The sequence below is a fragment of the Oratosquilla oratoria genome, chromosome 40 (assembly GCF_046742065.1).
Source record: "Oratosquilla oratoria isolate Oo_2021 chromosome 40, ASM4674206v1, whole genome shotgun sequence".
Classification (NCBI taxonomy): domain Eukaryota; kingdom Metazoa; phylum Arthropoda; class Malacostraca; order Stomatopoda; family Squillidae; genus Oratosquilla; species Oratosquilla oratoria.
In genome coordinates this window covers 16,413,111-16,441,026 of record NC_134816.1, presented here as the reverse complement: position 1 = coordinate 16,441,026, position 27,916 = coordinate 16,413,111, and the positions used below count along the sequence as shown (strand labels likewise).

General features: G+C 39.3%; 1 protein-coding gene across 1 annotated transcript in view; it reads left to right on the top strand.

The window, feature by feature from the left end:
• Nucleotides 1-26,012, top strand: part of LOC143020638 (nucleolar pre-ribosomal-associated protein 1) — a 138,582-nt gene extending 112,570 nt beyond the window's left edge. Inside the window, exons 13-15 of the mRNA XM_076177136.1 lie at nt 7,668-7,856; nt 17,960-18,637; nt 25,670-26,012. Of these exons, the coding sequence (XP_076033251.1) occupies nt 7,668-7,856; nt 17,960-18,637; nt 25,670-25,924 (1,122 nt within the window). The 3' untranslated portion in view covers nt 25,925-26,012. The remainder of the gene's footprint in view (nt 1-7,667; nt 7,857-17,959; nt 18,638-25,669) is intronic.
• Nucleotides 26,013-27,916: the final 1,904 nt, after the last annotated feature.

The following is a 27,916-nucleotide window of genomic DNA, read 5'->3' as shown; positions in this document are numbered from 1 at the left end:
TATTCCACTCCCCTCCACCCTCCTCTCTCTTATCTTGGCACCTCCTGTATGACAGGTCATCCCTGCATCTTGTTCACTGCCCTGGGTCAGAAGCAGTGTCGCAAGACACAGCACATCCACAGCAAGGCCGCTTCATAAATTCGGTGACCCCCCTCTTCATCCCCTCATGCAGAAAAGGAGAAGACAGGGAGAAATCCCTTCGGGCTGCATCAAATTTGTTTTTCGAACATAATTCCTCACCCCCCCCTCATCCCCCCCCCCCACTCACCCTCATGCATCACAGCATCATCCACACACAACCCTTCTCCATTCACCCTTATCTTCTGTCTCCTGTCCTTCCTCAACAGACATTCCTCTTATTTTGTAATACCCCTTTCACCCCATCCATCCATCTCATCCTAGGACACCCCCTCATATTCACTCCTTCCACCTCTGCCTTTCACACCTCTTTTACTAGTCTTTCTTCACTCATTCTTTCCATGTGTCCAAACCATCCTAATACTCTTTCATCAACCCTATCTCCCAACTCCCTTTCCACCCCTGTTTTCCTCCTCACCTCCTCATTTCTCACACTATCTAGCCTAGTAACCCCTATCATACTTCTCAGACATTTCATGTCAAACACATTCAAACTCCTCTCTTCCTCACTTATGTTCTATGTTTCTGCCTCATACAGTACTGTTGGCACAATCATTCCTTTGTATAACCTCCCCTTAGCATCCATTCCCAGATGTCTATTTCTCATTACACTTTTTAATCCACCAAGGCATTTATTTGCTTCTCTCAATCTACATTCTACCTCCACCCCCCACTCCTCCCTTTCCTGCCACATTCGCACCCAAGTATCTAAAACTATCCACTTCCTCCAGTCTCTCACCCTTAATGCTCACTTTCAACCTGCTGTCACTCTCTCCCCTTGTACATATCATCACCTTACCTTTGCGGACATTTATCTTCAGCTTCCTTCTTTCACACACCTTCTCATACTGTCACTAACTTCCTCAATCCCTCCTCTGATCCTGGTACAAGTGCAGTGTTGTCAGCAAACAACAACTGGCTTATTTCCCACTTTTTTCCATTTTCTTTAACCATCTCCAATCCCTGACCCACTACCCTTGCATTCACCTCTTGCACCACCCCATCCATATAAAGATTGAACAGCCAGGGCGACATAACTCATCCCTGACGAAGTCCCACCTTTACCTCAAACCATTCACTCTCTCCATTTCTAATCCTAACACAGGCTCTACTACTCTTGTAAAAACTCTTGACTGCTCATAACAGCTTTCCTCCTATCCCATATATCTGCAGTACCTCCCATAGTGCCTTTCTGTCTACCCTGTTGTAAGCCTTTTCCAGATATATAAAAGCCCAAAAAACATCTTTAACTTTAACTATAGCTTTCTCACATATGTCTTACCACAAAAATCTGATCTACGCAACCTCTACCTGTCCACACTGCTCCTCACCAATCACTCCTGTTCCTCTCCTAATCCTCTCAATTAAGATTGTCCCATAAGCCTTCCCAACTACAATTAACAAGCTAATCCCTCTGAAACTTCTACACACACACTTGTCCCCTTTTCCCTCATAAAGTGGAACTATACAGGCACTCCTCCAATCCTCTGGCACTTTACCCTCTCTCCAGCAAAACTTAAATAACCTCACCAGCCAGTCCACCATCACTGTACCTCCTTTTTTTAGACATTCTGCATGGCATCCATCAAGACCAGGTGCCTTACCTGCTCTCATCATCTTAACAACTGCCTTCACTTCATCCTTCCTTATTTCTCCTCCATTTTCCTCACTCATCACACTCATTTTCTTAGCATTTCCCTCTGCAACTATCTTTCCCTCCCTATCCTCCTTCACATTTAGCAACTCCCTAAAATACTCTGCCCATCTTCCCCTTACTGCCTTCTCTTCCATTATCATCTCTCCATCTACACCTTTAACTTTTCTTCTCTACTTGATTTGCCTCCTCTTCCTCTTTTAATTTCTTTCCAAAACATCTTTTTATTACTTTCAAAATTTTCTGTCATACTCTTACCCAATTTCACATCTGCTCTCTTCTTTGCCTCCTTTACCTTTTGCTTTACTTCTCTTTTCTCTTGTACCTCTCATATGACTCCCTCGTCCTATTTTGTAACCAATCTGTGAAAGCTCGTTTCTTCTCTTCTACAACCTTCTTCGTTTCCTCATCCCACCATTCACTACCCTTTCTTCTATTTCCTCCTGCCCTTCTTGTTCCACACACCATCTTTGCACACTTTGTGACTTCCTCCTTGAACCATCCCCATTCCTCCTCCACTCCTAGCTCTACTCTATCTTTGACTCCCTCCCACTCCTCCTTCAGCTTCTTCTTGTACTCCTTTTCCTTTTCATTTAAAGGGGTGTGGAGTGTATTCAGGGATGGAATGGGTGGGAATGATTTTATGCCTTTTCAAAGTGAATTCCAAACTGAAACCTGTGAAAAGTCTGGGGTAAACTTACTCACTACGGTAAATATAACAAAAGAAACAATTAAAAGGTGTATAGACAAACTCAAATTTAATAAAACACCAGGGCCTGACGGTTGGCATCCAAGAATCTTAAAGGAAATGAAAAATGAGATTGTTGTTCCATTAGAAATTATTTTCAAGAAATCCATCATATCCGGAGATGTCCCAAGAGAATGGAAGCTAGCTAACGTTACTCCCATATTCAAAAAAGGTGACAAAAAGAAACCAAATAACTATAGGCCTATTAGTTTGACTTCGATCGTAGGAAAAATAATGGAAACTATCATCAGAGATGCTATCGAATATCATTTAGAAAGTAACCGTTTGATAAATGATAGCCAACATGGTTTCAGACGGAAACGTTCTTGCGTGACTAACTTACTCGAATTCTACAACACAGTTGTCTCGAATTATGACAAAAGAAACAATATAGATTTAATATATCTAGACTTTGCAAAAGCTTTTGATACCGTCCCACACGAAAGACTACTTACTAAATTAGCTTTGCATGGAATAAGTGGTAGCCTATTAGGTTGGACTAGTAATTGGTTGAAAGGTCGAAAACAGAGAGTTGTTTTAAATGGAAAAACTTCTGGATGGAAAAGTGTTGCAAGTGGAGTTCCTCAGGGTTCCGTTCTTGGGCCACTTCTATTCATAGTATATATAAATGATATAGACCATGGACTAAAATCTACTGTTTCCAAATTTGCTGATGATACAAAACTGTGCGGAGTGGCAAATGATCACTCAAACCAATTAGATATTCAAGAAAACTTAGATAAATTACAGCAATGGTCTGAAAAGTGGCTAATGAAATTTAACACAAGTAAATGCAAGGTAATGCACATAGGTAAAAATAACAGCAAGTACGATTACAAGTTATTTGGAAATTCGTTAACAAAAGTGGATAGTGAAAAAGATCTCGGCGTAATTATCAGTAACGACCTCAAATCATCCAAACAGTGTATTTCAGCCTCTGAGAAAGCAAATAAGATTCTGGGATTGATTGCGCGATCTTTTGATTTCAAAAGTCCATCACTCATTAACAAGCTATATAAATCGTTAGTTCGTCCACATTTGGAATATGCTGTTTCCGTATGGTCACCGAATCTCATTAAAGACATTGACAGACTGGAAAAAGTACAACGGCGAGCCACTAAACTGATTCCAAATATCAAAAATAAATCATACGAAAATCGACTTAAGCACATGAATCTGTTTTCCCTAAAAAAGCGTAGACTCAGAGGTGACTTGATACAGGTCTTTAAGATTTTAAAGGGAATTGACAACATCGAAAGTGACCAAATTTTCACATTGAATGAGAATCAGACAAGAAACAATGGTCTCAAACTGTCCGGAAATAGATTCAATTTGGAAGTAGGTAGAAACAACTTTGCCAACCGTGTAGTTAATGAATGGAATAAACTTCCTGCACAGGTAGTGCAGTGTAGTTCAGTTCGAAGCTTTCAGAATCATTTAGATAAATACCTAAGTAAGATGCTGTAATTATTATAATTTATGTTATATTATTTGTTTTTGTTTTGTTATAATTTGTCTGTCTGATTTTCATTTATTATTAGTTATATGTCAATTTATTATCATTTACTATTTACCTGTTTGTTTGTTATTCAACTTTACCAATGCATTTATTTATGTATTTTAATTGTTATTTACATTGTTATAGTTTTAATTTATTATTAATATGATTTTTTTTTTTTTTTGCATCCGACCTAGATATGGATCAAAAGGTCTCCTGTCGGCATGCTTTGCCTTTGTAATCCTTTGTAATCCTTTGTAAAACCAGAAATTGTGGATAAAATTGAATACAAGACACCAATTGGGAAGAGTGACCACATATTTCTTGAGTTAACTAAAGGAGGAAATATAGACAGAAATGAGAAATAAAGAAAAGGAAGAATGATGTATAGTAAAACAGACTTTGAGAAACTTAGATAATTTTTTCAAAAAGTGAGTTGGAAAAAAATTCTACAATGAAGAAACACAAGTGGAAGAAAAATGGATGATTCTGATGGAAATCTATAATGAAGGAGTGGATAAATATGTACCAAAACAAAAAAAGGAAAAGGTGTATGTTAAGTGCTGGTTTAACAGAAGGTGCAGCAAAGATAGAAGAGATAAAGCTGGGAAAAGATGGAAAAAAGGAAAAAAACCTAGAAAGTGGCAAATATATATCAATCAAAGGAATGATGATGATATAGTTTAATGTCACAAACTCCCCCCTATTGGAAGGCTAAGATGGTGCCCCTCACAGAGGCCTTTGTAATTTGGAATTTAGTTAACCATGCCCTTGATTCAACTTCGCCACTGGCAGGATTCAAACCGCCATCACCTCGACCTTCATTGCAAGTAATGACACCATAACCTGCTCAGCCAGTGAGCTTCCTTAGCCAGGAATGAATATGTAAAAATACGCAGGGAGGAAAAAAGAGACTATGAAAAAAGACATGGAAAAATGTAAGGATCAGCCAAACCTATTCTATAGATATGTGAATGGTAAACTAAAAAACAAACAGGAAATAGTGAAACTATGCCTAGGGAATATGGAATACACAGAAGATACAGAAATGGCTAAAGTCATGAGCAAACATTTTAAGTCTGTTTTCACTGGAGAAAATGTACAGCATCAGGATGTAGAGCGAGAAGTGAGATCCTCCCCCCATGAGGGAATAGTAACACGAAAAGAAATAATGGACCAAATAATGAACCTTGATGTCAGGAAATTGTATGGCCCAGATGGAATCACAAACTAGATAACAAAAGAATGTAAAGAAGAACTAATAGACAAAATATGTAATATAATAAATTGTTCACTCAAGGAAAAAAACAGAAGACTGGAAAAATGCTGATATCATACCAGTATATAAAGGAAGAAACCAGGAAGACCCAACAAATTACAGACCAGTTTCCCTTACAAGCACAGTAGCCAAAATTTATGAAGAAGTGAAGAATAGATGGATAAAATATCTGGAGAACAATGTACTAAAGCAAAGACAATTTGGATATAGACAGGGAATATCATGTGCCACAAATCTGATCTGTTTCTACTCAAGACTATTAGATATGATACAGGAAAGGGGTGTATGGGCTGATTTTTCCTAGACCCACAAAAAGCTTATGACAAAGTACCACAAAAAAAAAAAAAAAAAAACTATCAGGAAAACAGGAAACCATAGGAAGGATACAATTTAAACTACTGAAATGGATAGAGGATTTCTTGCATGAAAGAAAAATGAGAGTAGTGCTCAGAGATAAGAGTTCTACTTGGGAAGAGGTGATTAGTGGAGTTCCACAAGGATCATTATGGGCTCCAGTAATGTTTGCTATTTATGTGAATGACTTGAGAGGAAGAGTTTGAGATGTGTTTGAGATGAAATGTCTGAGAAGTATGATATGGGTTACTAGGCTGGATAGAGTGAGAAAAGAGGTGAGGAGGAGAGTGGGGGTGAAAAGGGTGTTGGGAGATAGTGTTGTTGAAAGAATATTGGGATGGTTTGGACATATGGAAAGAATGAAGAAAGATTATTAAAAGAGGTGTGGAAGGCAGACATGTAGGGAGTGAACAAGAGAGGGCGACCAAGGATGAGATGGATGGGGTAAAAGGGCCATTGGGAAAGAGGGGAATGTCTGTTGAGGAAGGAATGGAGAAGACAGAAGAGAGAGGTTAATGGAGAATTGTTGTGTATAGATGATGTTGTGATGCATGAAAGGAAGTGGGTGGGAGATGGGGGGTGAGGGAGTATGTGTAAATAATATTTTGATGCAGCCCGAAGGGATTTCTCTTTTTCTGCATGAGGGGACAGAAAGGGAGGGTTGCTGATTAAATGAAGCAGCCTTACTGTGGATGTGCTGTGTTTTGCTGCATTGCTTCTAGTCCTGGGCAGTGGGCAAGATACAGAGATGACTGATCATCCAGAAGGAGCCAAGAGGGAGGGAGGGAGAGAGCGGTGGTGAATGGGAGTGGAGTATATGGGGATGAAATGGGTGAGAGTGAATTTGTACCTTTGACTTTGGCTGCCTCCCTTTTAAGGGGGAAAAAGCTCTTGGTATATGTGTATTTACCTAGGTGTATTATACAGGAAAGGGAGCTATGCTCATAGTGACCATCTTTGTATCTTTCAGCATCTAGTTTGTTCTGAAATTCTTGTATGGTTTTTGCACATCCTATTGTTTCATCCAATTTGTTCCAGACATCCACCACTCTATGTGTGTGTGTGTGTTTTTTTTTCTGATCTCTGTCAAGGACTTCCATGCCTTTCATGATTCTGTAAATGGCCAGTAGATCTCCTCTTTCTCTTCATTGTTCCAGCATTGGTAGTTTCAGTTTAGACAATCTTTATTTGTATGTCAATTTTGAAAGTGTTGGTGCTATCTTTGTTGTTGCTCTTCGGATTCTTTCCAATTTCTTTATATTCTTTTTGTGCTGGGTGTCCATAGTGTTGCAGCATACTCCTATCTGGTCTTATCAGTGTGACTAATATTTTTTTTTTTTATCCTTACTTCATCCAAGTAATTAAAAGCCACCTTTATTGATCTTAGTAAATTGTAGGTTTCTCTATTTTGTTTATATGCTTGTCTGGTGACATGCCTTTGTTAATAATTACTCCTAGGCTCTTTTTGGAGCTAACTTTTTTGACTTCCTTTGTACCAATTTTATATTGTCTTGATATTCTTTTTTTTACTTTTTCCAAATGGGTGGAAATGATTTCTATGCCTTTGTTTTTTGGCTACCTCCCATATAAGGGTGAAAAAAGCCTTGGTATATGTATGTATGTACTTTTTCAAAACTATCATACTACATTTCTTTATGTTGAAGTTCACTTCCCACTTTTGCCTCCATTGCCAGACTTTGTCCAGGTCTCTCTTTAGTGATTCAGTCTTTTTCTGTACCTTTTTAGTAGTTTTGTCATCTGCAAAGAAGTTCTACACCATATATATATATGTATATATATATATATATATATGTATATATATATATATATATATATATATAGCAAACATTATTGGGACAAACACGTATATATATATTTTTTTTCTTTTCTTTTTTTTCTTTTCCAGAAAGTGAATAGATGAACAATAGTCCAGCAAGAGAGACCAGGGGCCAATGATTTGATTTGTTTGTTTAATTATTTGTTTATTTTTTTCTAGGTTCCAGAGCTGTACAGACTCTTCTCACCTGAAAACATAGAAAATCATAAAGACCAACGTTTATTCCTACTGAATTTTCTTACTACTGGAATTCGTGATTCTCTGGATTACAAGATAACATGCAAAAGATACACAAGTAAACTTATCATGTTGCTTGCTGCATCTCCCACAGCTAATGTTCATATCAAGGTAAGAAAAATGATAATTTTGTTGTGATATAAAAATCAGTATCAGATTTCATATATATTTAACATTCCTCCTGTCTGAGCACCTCGTGGATAAAGAATCATATCTATTCCCTGACCACACTCCATTGCTTTAGACCTGTGCAGTGTGGCAGGGGATGGGGATGGGTCTTCATCCATTAAATAATAGTAAGAGGGGGGGATGGGTGTCAATTGGGTTTTAATGTGCATGTCATGAATGCAAGATTTGACTGCCATCCCTCTTGCAAGGGGGAAATGGTTTTTGGTAAGTGAGACAGTCAATAAATTCATTGACCCAGGTATCTTTCAGAAGACCCATAGCCCCTAGGTAACCAGCAACAGCACTGGATTGACCCCACAAGTTATACGAGGAAGAGATAAGAACTTAAGAATGAAGGAGACTGCAAGAGACCATAAGGCCTACACTAGGCAGTTCCATGTCCATTACCACCTGTCATCCCCATCCATAAAGTTGTCTAACCATTTCTTAAAACAACCAATAGCTTCAGTGCTCACAACATGGTTACTTAGTCTATTCCATTTGTTGAACTCCCTGTTATACCCGTTGCATCGAGAAATGATTGTTAGGGCGGAGCACTGGGAGCCCCTGTGGTGCCAGATATAATTATTTTATAATTTTATTTTATTTTTATAATTTTATTTTATAATTTTATAATGTTGCCACATATAATTATATTATAATTTTTTGTCACACACCACCACTGAGGTAAAAATCAAAGCAGTGTTTTCTATACAAAGGTTTCGTTTCCTCGAGTCTAGACATGGCATATGAGCAAGAGAGAGCGACGTTGCTGCTACATCTAATCTCTGGCCCCGCCCCCCTCACACTGCATTCAGAAAACATTGCATATCCACACTCGCACGTTCTCGCCATGGATGCCCATGTGTGACAACACCGGGAAATCTCCTAGCCCCGCCTTAGCGGTCATTTCTCGTTGCGCTGACTATAGTAAACCAGTTTTTGCCTATTTCCTTCGGAAATTAAATTTGTCCAATGTAAATGCATTACTGCGAGTCCTGCCCTACTGTTTTAATATGATGACCTTGTTTGTGTCACCCTTATTAAAGCCTTTGATCCACTTGAACACTATTAGATCACCTCCACACTCCGTGTCTTTTCAGAGAGTGTAAGTTAAGGTGCCTAAGAAGCCTCTCCTTGTACAGTAAATTTTTTAGCCCACGTATCATTTTGGTCATTCTCCTCTCTACTGATTCTAGTGAATTAATATCCATTCTATAGGACGGAGACCAAAACTGTACCGCATAGTGAAGGATGGGTCTAACAACAGATAGAGTTTGATAATTACCTCTGCACTTCTATTCGTAACAATGAAACCAAATGCTCTCTTAACTCTATTCCTGGCACTAATGCACTGTTTCCTGAATTTAACCCCTACCATACGGTGCCGCACACATAGGCGTCATGAGGAGCAAGTGGATTCGCGACGCTGCCATATCGGCGTCTTGATTATATTTATTGTAGTCACCCCTGCGTTTTGACATTCTCCCTAATCTGCCCTTAATCACATTCTCTATGGTTTTCAAAATTCACGGGTGAAAGAGAGAACGATCAATATAAGCGGTGACTATATTTTATGATGCGAGTATTATTACGACACGTCGTACGGCTGGCATTGGCTGCTGCCCGCGAGATTTAAGTCCCGGAGTGAAGTGGTTAAGGTCAGCATTCACTAGAACTCCCAAGTCTCTCTTGTACTCAGTTTTCTCTTAAAATTTGTTATCTAAGCTATATCTGCTTTTGGGGTTCCATAACTCTACATTTAACATGCTGCTTTTTGAGATATTGAAGTTCATTTGCCATTTCATCAACCATGTGAACAATTTGTTAAGATCTTCCTGCAGAATCTCGGCATCTTCTCTTGACCTAATTAGGTATCCTATTTTAGTGTCGTCTGCAAACTTACTAATATCACTATTAATCCCATTGTCCAAGTCGTTTACATATATGATGAACAATAAGGGACCCAAAACCGAGCCCTGGGGAGCTCCACTAGTAACACTCCCCTATTTAGATTTAACACCATTTATGATGACCCACTGTTTTCTGTCACTGATCCAAGCTCAGATTCATTCAAATACTTTTCCTTCTATGCCATGGGCTTTGACTTTATTTAGTAGTTCTTGATGGGGCACTTTGTTCAATGCATTACTAAAGTTAAAGTAAAGAACATTGTAAATATCATTGTTATCTGAAGCCTTGTATACACTAGATATTGTGTTGTTCCCTGGACAAGGCTATAGCAGAGGTGGCTATTAAAAAAATTGAGGTCTGGTGAGCAATTACTGATTCGCCAACTCGTCAAGTCTGATTTGATTATACAATTTGGCTGCCAAAAATCTAAGTCCAATAAGCAATTAATTATCTGATTAGCGATTACATGATGAAACTTGTATGAAATAGCTAACTCACGACCTTTAAGCTTGATTTATTGTTACTCTATGAAACTAATAGTCTAGATATGAATACTATTAGAACAAAATAGAAATACTAAATGCATATATTAATGGTGCAACTTACTGCCATTGGGTTCTGCAATAGCAGGAAAATTAAAGCAGAAGGATTACTTTGAAGCACTCACAAGTGGTGGTAAGGGAGCAGTGCAGCAGCAGGTTGCTCTCATGATGACTGGCTCTAAACCGGTGCTGCATATTACTTAACTGATTTGAGACGTATGAAAAACTAAAATTAAACATGTATTGTACCTTCTTTATACTTGTAAAATATAACCTTTTTATTATACGATTTAATAACTAATGATATTTTATGCATTATGTTATAGAGAAAATATGAAATTGTGAATAGAATAGAATAAAATTTAAAAATATTTACTTGAGAAAAATGTAGAAAAATTTATTAATAAGAAACTGTTATTGTGAAAAACAAAGATGACGTCGACCTTGATTAATCGCAAATCACTTTAGATTTTTGGCAGTCTGATTGCAATTATCCGATTTGTTTGGTGGGGGTTAGTCTGATTCAGTTGTCCAATTCAAAAATGCAGATCCAATTAATTGGATAATTGGACTTCCGCATTTGGACTGCCCACCTCTGGGCTATAGTATGGACATTATTTACCTATTTGTATTTACCTAGTTGTATTTCATGGGAAGGGGAGCTATGCTAGTGGTGACCTGTTTTTGTATCTTGCAAAATCAAAGTTGTTCTTAAATTCTTGTATTGTGTTTGCATATACTATTTTTTGTCCAATTTGTTCCATAGATCTATCACTCTGTGTGGGAAGCTGTTCTTTTTCAGGTCTCTTCTGTAGTTGTTCTTTTTGAGTTTCATTGCATGTCCTCTTATTTTTCCTCTGTCCCTCTTTATCAAGGCATTCTTTTCCTTTCATAATTATGTAGATGGTTAGTAGGTCCCCTCTTTCTCTTCTTTGTTCCAGGGTTGGCAATTCCAGTTTGGCCAGTCTTTGTTCATATGTCAGGTTTGAAAGTGTTGAGGCCATCTATGTCGTTGTTCTTTGTATTCTTTCTAATTTTCTTATATTCTTTTTTGTACTGGGTGATATCAGCGATGCATATTCCAGTTTTGGTCTTATCAGTGTTTGTAATATTTTCTCAATCATTTCCTTATCCAGGTATTTAAAGGCCACCTCTATTGATCTCAACAAATTGGATGTTTCTCTGACTATTTTATTTATATGTTTTTCTGGCGACATGTCTTTGGTGATGATTACTCCTGGGTCCCTTTCAGAATTTACTTTCTTCTTTTCCATCAATTTTATACTGTCCTGATATTCTCTTCTTGCTTTTCCCAAATTCGATTATACTGCATTTCTTGATGTTGAATTCTACCTCACAATTCTTGCTCCACTCTGAGACTTTGTTCAGATCACTCTGTAATGAGTCACAAGGTATTTTGGAGTTTATTCTCTTTAATAACTTTGCGTCATCTGCAAAGAAGTTCATGTAACATTCAATACTTTCGTCCATGTCCTTTATATATATAGCAAACATTATCGGAGCCAGCACTGACCCCTGTGGGACACCACTACTCATTTCTTCCCATTTTGAATATTTGTCTCTGAGCACTGCTCTCATTTTTCTTCCATATAGGAAGTCCTCCATCCAATTTAATAGTTTTCCATGTATGCCTCCTATTGTTTCCAGTTTATTTAGCAATTTTCTTGTGTGGTACCTCATCAAATGCCTTTTGTAAGTTCAGGAAGGCGTAGTCTGCCCAGACATCGCTTTCTTGCAATATATCAATCTTGAATAGAAACAAATTAGTTGTACATGATCTTCCCTGTCTGAATCCAAATTGCCTTGGGTTCAGTATTTTGTTCTCCCCCAGATATTTTGTTCATCTATCTTTGATGATCCACTCACAGATTATAACTATTGTACTTGTTAGGGACACCGGTCTATAATTTGTTGGGTCTTCCTTATTTCCCCCCTTATATATTGGCACTATATTGGCATTTTTCCAGTCTCTTGGTAGTTTTCCTTCTTTGTGTGAGGATTCAACTATTTTGTATATTGTTTCTGTTAGTTCTTCTATACATTCCTTTATTATCCAGTTTGCAACTCTGTGCACGCCATGTGACTTATTAACATCAAGCTTTGATATTTGATTCCTTATTTCATTCTGCATACATACATATACCAAGGCTTTTTCCCCCTTACAAGGGAGGTAGCCAAAAAGGAAAAGGCATAAAAGCATTCCCACCCATTCCATGCCTGAATACACTCCACACCCCTCCACCCTCCCTCTTATCTTAGCACCTCCTGGATGACTGGTCATTCCTGCACCTTGTCCACTGCCCTGGGTCAGAAGCAATGTCGCAAGACACAGCACATCCACAGGAAGGCCGCTTCATTAAATCAGCGACCCCCCCTCTCCGTCCCCCCATTGCATAAAAGGAGAAGACGGGGAGAAATCCCTTTGGGCTGTGTCAAATTTTGCTCACACATACTACCTCACCCCCCATCCCCCCACCCATTCCACCTCATGCATCACAACATCATCCATATACAACCATTCTCCATTCACCCCTGTCTTCTGTCCTTTCCCGTCCTTCCTCAACAGACATTCCCCTCATCCCCAAAGCCCCTTCACCCCATCCATCCACCTCATCCATCCACCTCATCCTAGGACGTCCCCTCATGTTCACTCCCTCCACATCTGCCTTCCATACCTCTTTTACTAGTCTTTCTTCACTCATTCTTTCCATGTGTCCAAACCATCCTAATATTCTTTCACCAACCCTATCTCCCAACTCACTTTCCACCCCTGTTCTCCTCCTCACCTCCTCATTTCTCACTCTATCTAGCCTAGTAACCCCCATCATACTTCTCAGACACCTCATCTCAAACACATTCAAACTCCTTCTCTCTTCCTCTCTTATCTTCCATGTTTCTGCCCCATACAGTGCTGTTGGCACAATCACTCCTTCATACAGTCTCCTCTTAGCATCCATTCCCAAATGTCTATTCCTCATTACACTCTTTAATCCACCAAGGCATTTACTCGCTTCTTTCAATCTACATTCTACCTCCACCTTCACTCCACCTTTTCCTGACACATTTGCACCCAAGTATCTAAAACTATCCACTTCCTCCAGTCGCTCTCCCTTAATGCTCACTTCCAGTCATCTGCCACTTTCACCCCTTGTACATCTCATCACCTTACTTTTACCCACATTTATCTTTAGCTTTCTTGTATCACATACTCTCCCAAACTCTGCCACCAGCTTCCTCAGTCCCTCCTCCGAACCTGCCACAAGCGCAGTGTCGTCCGCAAACAACAGCTGGCTCACCTCCCACTTTCATTCTGAGTAATATTTAATTCTTTCATTGGAGGAAATCTTACTTCATTTCTTTGATCACAGTTTTGTTGATTTTCTTTTTCTTTGGTGAATACAGATTTGAAATGTTTGTTCATAATATCTGCCATTTCTATATCTTCTGTGTATTCTCTGTTACCTTGACGGACATACATATACCAAGGCTTTTTCCCCATTACAAGGGAGGTAGCCAAAAAGGGAAAGGCATAAAATCATTTCCACCCATTCCATCCCTGAATACACTCCACACCCCTCCACCCTCCCTCTTATCTGAGCACCTCCTGGATGACGGGTCATCCCTGCACCCTGTCCACTGGCATGGGTCAGAAGCAGTGTCGCAAAACACAGCACATCCACAGCAAGGCCGCTTCATTAACCCCTTCCATACGGTGCTGCATACGTAGGCGGCATGAGGAGCAAGTGGATACGCGAGGCTGCCATATCGGTGTCTTGATTATATTTATTGTAGTTGCCCCTGCGTAATGACATACTCTCTAAACTGTCTTCATCACATTTTCTATGGTTATCAAAATTCACGGGTGAAAGAGAGAACGATCGATATAAGTGGTGACTATATTTTTTGATGCGAGTATTATTACGACACATCGTTCGTCTGGCAGCTAATGCTGCCCGCGAGATTTTGGCCCGTACTGAAGAAGTTAAAACGCCCATAATTACCAGATTTCCTTCTTTCCTTAGTATTTCATTTAGTGTTTTTCTTGTGTCTTCCAGCATTTTGGAGTATTCACTTTCATTCCATGTGTGAGATTTAGGCGGGACATAAATCACTGCATACTTTCTATTTTTCACCATCTTTGCACACTTTGTGACTCCCTCCTTGAACCATCCCCATTCCTCCTCCACTCCTAGCTCTACTCTATCGTTTACTCCCTCCCACTCCTCTCTCAGCTTACTCCTTCTCCTTTTCCTTTTCATTTTAAGAGTTCACTCTAAGCACCTCCCTACCTTTTGTCCTTTTCCTCTTTCTCCATCTATCCTCCACTCTCAACTTACCTTCCACCAAAAAATGATCTGATATTCCTCTACCCTCTTCCCTTAGCACATGTACATCCTTAACTCTTCCTATTATACTCCTATCTACCACTACATAGTCCATTAATGCTCTATCTACCACCCTTCCATCCACCACCCTCTCCATGTAAGATGTTTTGGAAAGAAATTAAGAGAAGAAGAGGAGGCGAATCAAGTAGAGAGGAAAAGGTAAAAGGTGCAGATGGAGAGATGATAATGGAAGAGAAGGCAGCATGGGGAAGATGGGCAGAATATTTTAGGGAGTTGCTCATTGTGAAGGAGGATAGGGAGGGAAAGATAGTTGCAGTGGGAGGTGCTAAGAAAATGACCATGATGAATGAGGAAAATGGAAGAGAAATAAGGAAGGTGAAGTGAAGGCTGTTAAGATGATGAAAGCAGGTAAGGCACCTGGTCTGGATGGATGTGCCATACAGAATGTCTAAAAAAAAGGAGGTACAGTGATGGTGGACTGGCTGGTGAGGTTATTTAATGTTTGCTGGAGAGAGGATAGAGTGCCGGAGGACTGGAGGAGTGCCTGTATAGTTCCACTTTACAAGGGAAAAGGGGACAAGTGTGAGTGTAGTAGTTTCAGAGGGATTAGCTTGTTAAGTGTAGTTGGGAAGGCTTATGGGATGATATTGTTGAGAGGATTAGGAGAGGAACAGAGGGAGTAATTGGTGAGGAACAGTGTGGATTTAGGACGGGTAGAGGCTGTGTAGATCAGATTTTTGTGGTAAAACAAATATGTGAGAAAGCTATAGGAAAGGGGAAGGATGTTTTTTTGGCTTTTATGGATCTGGAAAAGGCTTACGACAAGGTAGATAGAAAGGCACTGTGGGAGGTTTTGTGGATATACAGAATAGGAGGAAAGCTTCTAGGAGCTGTCAAGAGTTTGTACGAGAGTAGTAGAGCATGTGTCAGGATTAGAAGTGGAGAGAGTGAGTGGTTCAAGGTAAAGATGGGGCTTCGTCAGGGATGCGTTATGTTGCCCTGGCTGTTCAACTTGTACATGGATGGAGTGGTGTGAGAGGTAAATGCAAGGGTAGTGGGTCAGGGATTGAAGATGGTTAAAGAAAATGGAGAAAAGTGGGAGGTGAGCCAGCTGTTGTTTGCGGACGACACTGCACTTGTGGCAGGATCGGAGGAGGGATTGAGGAAGTTGGTGGCAGAGTTTGGGAGAGTGTGTGAAAGAAGAAAGCTAAAGATAGATGTGGGTAAAAGGTGATGAGATGTTCAAGGGGTGAAAGTGGCAGCAGACTGGATGTGAGCATTAAGGGAGAGCAACTGGAGGAAGTGGATAGTTTTAGATACTTGGGTGCAAATGTGTCGGGAAAAGGTGGAGTGAAAGTGGAGGTAGAATGTAGATTGAAAAAAGCGAGTAAATGCCTTGGTGGATTAAAGAGTGTAATGAGGAATAGACATTTGGGAATGGATGCTAAGAGGAGACTGTATGAAGGAGTGATTGTGCCAACAGCACTGTATGGGGCAGAAACATGGAAGATAAGAGAGGAAGAGAGAAGGAGTTTGAATGTGTTTGAGATGAGGTGTCTGAAAAGTATAATGGGTGTTACTAGGCTAGATAGAGTGAGAAATGAGGAGGTGAGGAGGAGAACAGGGGTGGAAAGGGAGTTGGGAGATAGGGTGGATGAAAGAGTATTAGGATGGTTTGGACACATGGAAAGAATGAGTGAAGAAAGATAGTTTTCTTTATTAGAGTTTGGACTGTAGTTATTTCTCTTGTGGTGTCTGTCAACATTTGTTTGGATTTTCTTGTTGGAAAAGGGTATGCTGTTATGTATTAGTGTTAAAGTCCACCTTTGTGTTAGGTGTAGTCTTCCCTTTCTCTTGTGTAATCAGTGAATGTGGGTGGTGGTGCAGATTGTGGTGCCAATTTTGGTTCTAGGATTAGATGTATGTGTATGTTGTGTTCATGTAGGAAGTACAGTAGCTGTGTGTGTTTGTGATTTTGTTGATGTTTATTTGTAGTATGTTTTGTGTGTTGTTGGGTTATTACATTTTTGGGCACATATATTGTTGTGTGTTGGTTGCAGCTCCATTTTTTAAACTAGTTTGCATTAGCTTTTGATACATATGGTGGGGATTACAAGGATGGATGGAGTGAGAAATGAGGAGATGAGGAGGAGAGTGAGGGTAGAAAGGGTGCTGGCAGATAGTGCTGATGAAAAATTATTGGTATGATTTGGACACATGGAAAGAATGAGTGAAGAAAGATTAGTGAAAAGAATGTGGAAAGTAGAGGTGGATGGAGTGAGCTTGAGGAGATGACCAAAAATGTGATGGATGGGTAGGGGTGAAAAGGGCTTTGAGCAAGAGGGGAATATCTGTTGAGCAGGGAATGGAGAAGGTAAGGGGATTGGTGTGAGTGGAGAATGGTTGTGTACTGTAATGATATTTTGATGCATGTGGGAACAAGGAGGGAGGTTTGCCGTGTAAATGAAGCAGCCCTGCTGTGTCTTCCTGCAATGCTTCTGACCCAGGCAGTGGGCAAGAGACAGGGACTTCATCCATGAGGAGCTAAGATAAGAGGGAAGTAAATGGGTGGTAGGTAGGAGTGGGTGTGTGCCTTGGCTGGCTACCTTCCCTATAAGAATGTCTGTGGTATATAGATAGTTTGTTTTGGACAGTGTAATGTGGGACCAAGAGTGACATGCATTGCATTTGATGAACATGTGTAAATGTTTTATTGGTTTTGCACATGTTGGTCATGGGTTGGTTTCTATGTCTCTGGTCATTAACAAGAGGTGTAGGAGGGCAGGTGCAAAAAAACAGGAATAAAGAAAGGGACAGTATTTGGATAGAAGTGGTAGGGTGAACTAAGTGAATTTCTGGGCCTCTGTGGGCCTGACCTCCTTGTGGAGGTGGGGAAATGCTGCTGCTTTGTGGTTTGGCAAAGACCTTATCTGGAAATATGTAACAAAAGTTATCTCGACAATATAAGAGTAGTGGCAAGGTCAAAGCACATCCCTGCATGATTAACAAGTAAATAATATTTAGTTATCTCTTCCATCTTAACATCTGTGAGATGAAGGGTTTTTCTGTCCCCTGTGATACTGCTTGTGTCAAAAGCAATGCAAAAAGTTGCAGTTTTTCCACAGCAGGTCGTCAAATTGAAATTTTCAGAAATATTTAGTCATTAAATTTTATTCAAGTAGAGCATCATATATGTTTACTTGATACATTTTTTTTTTTTCAGGTTCATTGTCTTGCTGTACTGGAAGCAATGTGTAAGGTTCTTCTTGGGGCTGCAGAGTTGGTAAGAAAACATAGTCTTCTCACCTTTTTACCTCAGCTCATCAGTACTGTGCAAGCATCACCTTCATCACAGTCTCTGAGCTTGTTGATTGAAGCCATTGTAAAAGTGCTTCAAGCTCTATGGACCACATTTGTTACTAGTGTTGAAAGAGTCAAAGTAGTCGACAAGGCTGAAACAGAAGACAGTGTAAATGAGGGTAGAAGTGCAAAGAGGAAAAGAACACATTCTGGAAAACCGTTAAAGAAGCCAAAATTAACAAATGGGATGCATAATGATAAAGACACATCAGAAAGTGACAGTGAAAGTAATGACAGTAATGATAGTAGTAGTGACAGTGGTGATGATGAGCAAAGTGAAAGTGAGTTAGAAGAAAAGTCTGTAACATCCAGTCCAGAAGTAACAGGAGTGAAAGTCCTTCCACTTGTAATGGTGAAGGATTTCATATCATGCCTCTTGTATATCTTGCCAAAGGCATTTGCTAACTCACCTTTACCTACTATTGCTGAAGTGTTGAACTTGGTGGCTGACAGTTTACAGTACATGAAGAAAGCATTTAACTTGTGTGTAAAATCAAGAATAAGAGAAGTAGCTTTCGATCCAGATGTACTCAAACAGCAGGTAAGATGCACATGTTCATACATGTTCAGAAATGGGGCCTTTGTTGATATAGATATAAGCAGGGACTTAAGAGAACACCCTTGCAGATCAGAGCCACACAGCATTCTTTTGTGTCAGAAACTAATTTCTACTCATAAAGAAATACTGAGCAGCATTTTAACTTTTGCTCTCCCCTCCTTTGTGTTGTCCTCCATAAATCTCTCCTTTCCCTCCCTTGTAAAGGGGAAAAAGCCTTTGTATTTTACCTAGTTGTATTATGCAGGAAGGGAGCTATGCTCATAGTGACCTGTTTTTGTATCTTTTAGCATCAAGTTTGTTCTAAAATTCTTGAATAGTGTTTGCATACACTGTTGCTTTATCTAATTTATTTCAGGTATCCACCACTCTGTGTGGGAAGCTATTCTTTTCAGATCTCTTCTATAATTAATCATTTTGAGTTTCTTTTCATGTTCTCTAGCTTTTCTGTTGTTCCACTTTAATAAATCATCTCTATCAAGGATTTCCATTCTTTTCATGATTTTATAAGTAGTCAGTAGATCTCTTTCTCTTCTTTGTTCCAGAGTTGGTAGTTCCAATTTGGACAATCTTTGTTCATATGTAAATTTGGAGAGAGTTGGTGCTATATTTGTCGTTGCTCTTTGTATTCTAATTTTTTTATATTCTCTTTAGTGTTGGGTGTCAATAGTGTTGCAGCATACTCCAATTTTGGTCTTATCAGTGTAACTAATATTTTATTGACCATGTCCTCATCCAACTAGTCAAGTGCCACTTTCATTGACCTTATTAGGTTGAAGGTTTCTCTGGCTGTTTTATTGATATGTTTGTCCGGTGACATGTCTTTGCTGATTACTCCAAGGTCCCTTTCCGAGTTAATTTTATTTTACTTCTTCACCAATTTTATGATTTCTCTATATTCTATTTTTATTTTTTCCAAACTCGATTATACTACACTTCTTGATGTTAAAGTTCACTTCCCATTTTTGACTCCATTTCCAGATTTTATCTAGGTCTGTAGTGATTGACAATCTTCCTCTATACTTACTTTCTTTAGTATTTTTGTGTCATCTATGAAGAAGCTCATATAACATTCCACACCATCCTTGTCATTTTCATATATGGCAAACATGATTGGATCCAATTCTGAACCTTATGGGACACCACTTATCATTTCTTCCCAATTCGAGTATTTGTCTCTAATTACTACCTCATTTTATTCCTAGTCAAGAAGTCTTCCATCCATTCCAATAATTTTTCTTTAGTGCCACCAGTTGATTCCATTTTTCTTTATGGTTTTTTGTGTGGTAGGGTGTTGTTACTTGCGGTGAAGGTCGAGGTGAGGGTGGTTCAAATCCTGCCACCAGCGAAGTTGAACCAAGGGCATGGTTCATTAAATTCCATGCTACAAAGCCCTCTGTGAGGGGCACCATCCCAGCCTCCCAATAAAGGGGGAGTGTGTGATGTCAAACCATATCATCATCACTTTATTAAATGCTTTTTGTAGATCTAGAGAAGCAGAGTCTACCCATCTATCCCTTTCTTGTATTGTTTCTATTAGTCTCGAGTAGAAGCAGATTAAGTTTTTTGTGCATGATCTTTGTCTAAATCCAAATTGTTTTGGATTCAGTATATATTTTTTCTTCCAGATGTTTAACCCATCTAATTTTGACAACTTTTTCACAAATTTTTGCTATTGTGTTTGTAAGGGAGACCGGTCTGCAGTTAGTTGGATTTTCCTTGTTCCCTCCTTTATATATTGGTACAATATTTGCATTTTTCCAGTCTTGTGGTACCATTCCTTCTTTGAGTTAGTATTTCATTATCAACTCATCTATGTATTCTTTTAATATCCAATATGGAATTCCATCCAGACTGTGATTTTCTGACATCAAGGTTTTTTATTTGGTCTCTGATTTCCTTCTGTGTTACAGTTATTTCCTTCATTAGGGGTATCTTTCTCTTTTTTAATCCACCACTATATGGGGATTTTTTTTTTTTTTTTTTTTTTTTTTTAAGATCTCTCTTATAGTTATCCTTTTTGAGTGTTTCATGTCCTCTTGTTTTTCCATTGTCCCATTTTGATAAATCATCTCTAGGATTTCCATTCCTTTCATGATTCTATAAATAATCAGTAGATCTCTTTCTCTTCTTTGTTCCAGAGTTGGTAGTTCCAATTTGGACAATCTTTGTATGTTAATTTGGAGAGAGTTAGTGCCAACTTTGCCGTTGCTCTTTCTATTATTTTTAATTTCTTTATATTCTTTTTAGTACTAGGTGTCCATAGTGTTTCTGCGTACTCCAGTTTTGGTCTTATTAGTGTAACTAATATTTTTTTTAATCATTTCCTCATCCAAATAGTTAAATTTCACTTTCATTGACCTTAATAGATCGAAGGTTTCTCCGACTATTTTATTGATATGTTTGTCCAGTGTCATGTCTTTGCTGATTATTACTCCAAGGTCTCTTTCCGAGTTCACTTTTTTTACTTCTTAACCAATTTTATAATTTGTTGATATTCTATTTTTACTTTTTCCAAACTCCATTGTACATACATATACCAAAGGCTTTTCCCCCCTTACAAGGGAGGTAGCCAAAAAGAAAAAGGCATAAAAACCATTTCCACCCATTCCATTCCTAATACACTCCACTCCCCTCCACCCTGTACTCTCCCTCTTGTCTTGGCAACTCCTGGATGATGGGTCATCCCTGCATCTTGTCCACTGCCCTGGGTTAGAGGCAGTGTTGCAACTCCATTATAACTTTTTGATATTGAAGTTCACTTCTCACTTTTGAATCCTTTTCCAGATTTTGTCTAGGTCTAACTGTAATGATTCACAAACCTCCTCTGCTCTTACTTTCTTTAGTATTTTTGTGTCATCTGTGAAGAAATTCATATAACACTCCACTCCTTCATCCATGTCAAACATGATTGGAGCCAATACTGAACCTTGCAGGACACCACATATCATTTCTTCCCAGTTCAAGTATTTGTCTCTAATTACTACCCTCATTTTTCTCCCAGTCAGGAAGTCTTCCATCCATTCCAGTAATTTTCCTTTGATCCACCTATTGATTCTATTTTTCTTATTAATTTTTTGTGTGGTACTTTATCAAATGCTTTTTTGCAGGTCTAGAAAGGCACAGTCTGCCCATCCATCCCTTTCTTGTATTATTTCTTTTAGTCTTGAATAGAAGCAGATCAGGTTTGTTGTACATGATCTTTCCTGTCTAAATCCAAATTGTTTTATTTTCAGTATATTTTTTTCTTCCAGTTTATCCCATGTACTTTTGGTAACTTTTTCACATATTTTTGCTATTGTGCTTGTAAGGGAGACTGGTCTGTAGTTGTTGGATTTTCCTTGCTCCCTCCTTTATATATTGCTACAATATTTGCATTTTTCCAGTCCTGTGATACCTGTCCTTCTTTGAGTGAGTATTTAATTATATTGTATATTTTGTCCGTCAACTCCTCTATGCATTCTTTCAATATCCAATTTGCAATTCCATCTGGACTGGTCTCTGATTTCCTTCTGTGTTGCAGTTATTTCCTTTATTGGCCATTTCTTCTTCTTCTGTATATTCATAATTTCCCTGGTGCAGTTTTTCCATTTCTTGTTTGTTTTTTAGTTTACCATTTACATACCTGTAAAATAGTTTAGGTTGTTCCTTGCATTTTTCTATTATATCTCTTTCATAGTTTTTCTCTTTTCATCTTTGCCTATTGTTTACATAATCATTTCTTAACTTAATTTATGTTTGCCATTTACTCGTTTTTATCTTTTTTCCATCTTTTCCAAGCTTTGTATCTTTTATCCTTAGCCTCACTACATTTATTGTTGTAACAGCACTTTATTTATAACCTTTCTTGCTTCTGTTTTGGTACATATTTGTTTATTCCCTCACAGTAAATTTCTTTTAGTATATTAGGAATGAATATGAGGGGGCATCCTAGGATGAGATGGATGGATGGTGTGAAAGGGGCATTACAAAAGAATGTCTGTGGAGGAAGGACGGGAGAGGACAGAAGATAGGGGTGAATGGAGAGGGGTTGTGTATAGATGATGCTGTGATGCATGAGGGGGAGTGGGTGGGGGATGGGGGGTGAGGAAGTATGTATGAGAAAAAATATGACGCAGCCCAAAGGGATTTCTCCCCCATCTTCTCCTTTTCTACATGGGGGACAGAGAGGGGGGTCGCTGAATTTATGAAGCGGCCTTGGTGTGGATGTGCTGTGTCTTGCGACACTGCTTCTCACCCAGGGCAGTGGAAAGGATGCAGGGATGACCCGTCATCCAGGAGGTGCCAAGATAAGAGGGAGGGAGGAGGGTGGAGGGGAGTGGAATCTATAGGAAATGGAATGAGTGGGAGTGGTTTCTATGCCTCTTTCTTTTTGGCTACCCCCTGTGTAGGGGGAAAAAGCCTTTGGTATGTGTATGTATTTCTCTTCCCTATTTGTTTCTTCATTTTGAAAGAATTTGTCTTCCATCTTTGTTTCTTCATTAAGGAATTTATCCCAGTTTGCATTTTGAAAGAATTTTTTGAGTTTCTCAAAATTTGTTTTGTTGTACATTCGTCTTCCTTTTCTATGTTTCTAATTTCTTCTTAAGTCCACTTGCTCTTTTAGTTCTAATTCTATTAGTACATGGTCACTCTTCCCTATTGGAGTTTTGTAATCAATTCTGTCCATAATTTCAGGTTCTCATATAAGTATTAAATCTAGTCTCAATGATTCCTCATTGTTTCTGTATCTGGTATTTTCTTTCATCCACTGAGTCATTGTGTATTCAATGGTCATATCAAGTAGTATGTTTCCCCAGAGATCTCCTTCTATTTCTTCTATTTCCTCCTGCCCTCCTTGTTCCACACACTATCTTTGCACACCTTATGACTCCCTCCTTGAACCATCCCCATTCCTAGTTCTACTCTATACTTCACTCCCTCCCACTCCTCTCTCAGCTTCTTCTTATACTCCTTCTCCTTTTCTTTCTCATTTAAGTAGTTCACTCTAATTACCTCCCTACCTTCTGCCCTTTTCCTCTTTCTCCACCTATTTTCCACTCTCAATTTACCTTCCAGAAAATGATCTGATATTCCCCCACTCTCTCCCCTTATAACATGTACATCCTTAACTCTTCCTACCATACTCCTGGTCACCACTATATAGTCCATTAACGCTCTATCTGCCACCTTTCCATCCACCACCCTCCCCCATGTGTACTTATGCTTGACTTTCTTCCTAAACACTGTATTTGCTATCATCAACTCTCTTCAAGACACATCTCCATCAATTCTCCACTACGATTTTTACCTGGAACTCCATACTTCCCAATCACTCCGTCTATGTTTCCTATCCTAGCATTAAGGTCTCCCAGTACAACAACATTGACATTTCTCCCTAATCCCTCTATGCACTCATTTATATCTACCTAAAAAGCCTCCCTTTCCTCTATGCTCTTCTCACTACCAGGCCCATACACACATACAAAAACCCACATCTACCTAGCTTCACCTTCATCCACATCAACCTTGATGAAACCTTCCACTCCACTGCAAGCTTACTTATCTCTTCACTTACTAGTATAGCCACCCCTTCTCTCCCTCATCCCCTCTTCACTCCTGAGTACCTCCCAACTACACTCCCAAACTCACAGTTGCCCTTCCCTTTCATTTTAGCTTCACTCAAAGCTAGCACATCCATCTTTCTTCTCACAAACATACTGCCCATCTCTTCCCTTTTACTTTCATCTGTACCACATCCACGCACATTAAAAGACCCAAACCTTAGGGTACTGGTTGGAAAACTCCTAGACCCTCTTATGCCTTTACTTTTTTTAGGAATGTCCCCTTTGGGGCTACAGGTAGTACATGCATACATACATACATACATATACCAAGGCATTTTCCCCCTTACAAGGAAGGTAGCCAAAAAGGAAAAGGGCATAAAATCATTCCCACCCATTCCATCCCTGAATACATTCCACACCCCTCCACCCTCCCTCTTATCTTAGCACCTCCTGGATGACGGGTCATCCCTGCACCTTGTCCACTGCCCTGGGTCAGAAGCAATGTCGCAAGACACAGCACATCCACAGCAAGGCCGCTTCATTAAATCGGCGACCCCCCCTCTCTGTCCCCCCATGCATAAAAGGAGAAGGGGAGAAATCCCTAGGGCTGCATCAAATTTTGCTCACACATACTACCTCACCCCCCCTCCCCCGCCCATTCCACCTCATGCATCACAACATCATCCATATACAACCATTCTCTATTCACCCCTGTCTTCTGTCCTCTCCCATCCTTCCTCAACAGACATTCCCCTCATCCCCAAAGCCCCCTTCACCCCATCCATCCACCTCATCCTAGGACATCCCCTCATGTTCACTCCCTCCACATCTGCCTTCCATACCTCTTTTACTAGTCTTTCTTCACTCATTCTTTCCATGTGTCCAAACCATGGTAGTAGTAGGACTCCTAATCCCATCCCCCATCCTGTTTTTTGTTGCCTCTTAAGACTCAAGTGGAAAGACTTGGTGGTAGCATTCTCTTCCCCCACCACAGGATAGGTGAAAAAAGGAAATGAATATTCAGAGAAATGGTACAGGACAAGGGGTTGGGGGACAGCATAACGGAAGGCCAGTCATAGTATAAAAGTGTCATCATTTCTCTATGAACAGAGTTTTCCTCTATCACAGACAAAATTATGTGTGGCTCTGGTTTGTAGGGGTGCCCCATATAGACCCTAAAGTAGTAACTGCATGCTACTCTGCCACAATAACATGCAACCAATACTACATTTCTTAATGTTGAAGTTCATTTCCCATTTCTGACTCCATTCCCAAAGTATGTTCAGATCTCTCTGCAGTGACTCACAATCTATTTTAGTGCTCACTTGGGGGAACATCAGTACAGCAGATCAAAATTAAGAAAGGATAGGCTTTTTTTTTTTCAGTTTTAAAATGATGGCATAAAGTTTGTGTATTTTAACATTTCTCTTTCTTCACTTTTATTGATATTTTTCCTTTGTATTTGATACAGATTGAAGCCTTTATTGACTGGCAATATCTCATGGAAAACCTAAAGGATCACATTACTGAACAAGATGAAATTTGTATCTTGGGCCAGAAAAAGAAGTATTTTGAGGAATCCTGGCAAAATGAGCCTTTGGCAAATTATTTGCAAGAATCGAGTGTGCAGCCTAGCCAGTCAGAGGATAAGGACAACAGTGAAGAAGGAACCCAGAAGCTGGTACTAGCAGTGAGAAGATTGTGTGTGGTATTGGATCGACAATGATTTTTCTGTAATAAATTTGTTGCCATCATAGTTTATGAATTTGAACATTCTTAATAAAGAATATTGAAACATATATCTTTTTATGAAAAAAAAAACTCCATGGGCTGATTACTGTATTCATAATGTACAATGTACCTCAAAAGGTTGGTCAGATATATAAACACATGACAAAACTTTTGTCAAGAAAACAAATTCTTATTTATGAAAATATAATTTTAAGAGGTCATGAAAACAAATTTAGAAAGATTAAGTATCTAAAGGATGTGAAGAATTTTTTTTCCCAACAGATGTTATAATACTTGGAATAGTTTAGGTAATATGGACCAAGCTGGAGTAATATGAATCAAAGTATTTGATATCAATCATTGCCATGAATTTCACTAAGTGGAAAACTGACCACTCCACAGTGCCTGGAAACGGTTCTCAGAAACTTTTACATATCCATCTGGGAAGAAACTTTGGACTGTTATCTGTGGTGCATCAGTGTGGGATTGTTTTCACTTACTCTAAAATTGTAGGTAAAGGATAGGTGTTGATTGTCAACTTTCTGTGTGTGAAAAAGTGTAAGAAATACAGCCAAATTTGATAGGGAGACATCTTGGGTCTGGTCCAGATACTGAGGTGAGGGTATTGATGAGTTTTGAAAATGGGCAGCTCCGCTGTCCAGCTTGCAGGAACACCACCTGTCATTGGTCCCTAAGTATCCGAGTGTGATAATTGGATAATAAAGATATAGACCAAGTTAGAATCATACATGAATTTGAAGCTAATCAGAAAGAGATGACTCCATGAGTATTGTTCCTTTCCTATATACTACAAATAGGTCCCTGTCTGGGGTATTGGCTGTATGTTATTATGAGGATTAAAACTGCTCAGTAGCATGCAGCTGATATTTTAGGGTTTATATGGGGTGCTTCTATGGACCAGAGCCACATGTTTTGTCTGTGATAGAGGAAATCTCTCTTCATAGAGAAATGATACTTTATTATACTGCGACTGTCCCTCTGTTATGCTGTCCCCCATTCTTAATACTATCCTGTACCACTTCTCTGAATATTCATTTCCCTATTTGCCAAACCCTGTGGTAGGGGAGAAAGAATACTGCCACCGAGTGTTCCCTCTTGAATCATAAAAGGAGACAAAAACAGGACAGGAATAGTAGGCATCCTCTCTGTAGCCCCAAAGGGACATTCCTAAAAAGATCAAAAGCATACAAGGGCCTGGGAGGAGTTTTCCAACCAGAACCCTAAGGTTTGGGTCTTTTAATGTGCATGGATGTGGCACAGATGAGAGTAAAAGAAAAGAGATAGGCAATATGTTTGTGAGAAGATGAATGTGTTGGCAATGAGTGAAACTAAGTTGAAAGGGAGGGGCATGTTTGAGTTTGGGAGTGTAGTTGAGAGGGTGTCAGGAGAGAAGGGGTGACTATACTAGTAAGTGAAGAGATAGGTTAACGTGTGGTGGAGTGGAAGGATGTTTCTTCAAGGTTAATGTGGATGAAGTTGAAACTGGGAAGGGAGGTGTGGGTCTTTGTAAGTGCATATGGGTCTGGTAGTGAGAAGAGAGTAAAGGAAAGGGAGGCTTTTTGGATAGATTTAAATGAGTGCATAGAGGGTTTAGAGAGAAACGTCAATGAAGTGGTATTGGGAGATCTCAGTGCTAGGGTAAAAGACAAACCAATAGATGGAATGGTTTGAAAGTGGAGATATGATGTGTCTAGAGAGTTGATGATAGCAAATACAGTATTTAGGAAGGAAGTCAAGCATAAGTGCACATGGGAAAGGGTGGTAGATAGGGCTTTATTGGACTATATAGTGGTAACTAGGGGAAGAATAGGAAGAATTTTGGATGTACATGTTCCAAAAGGAAAGAGTGGGGGAATATCAGATAATTTTCTGGTGGAAGATAAATTAAGAGTGGAGGATAGATGGAGAAAGGAAAGGTACAGAAGGTAGGGAGATGCTTAGGTTAAACTGCTTAAATGAGAAAAAA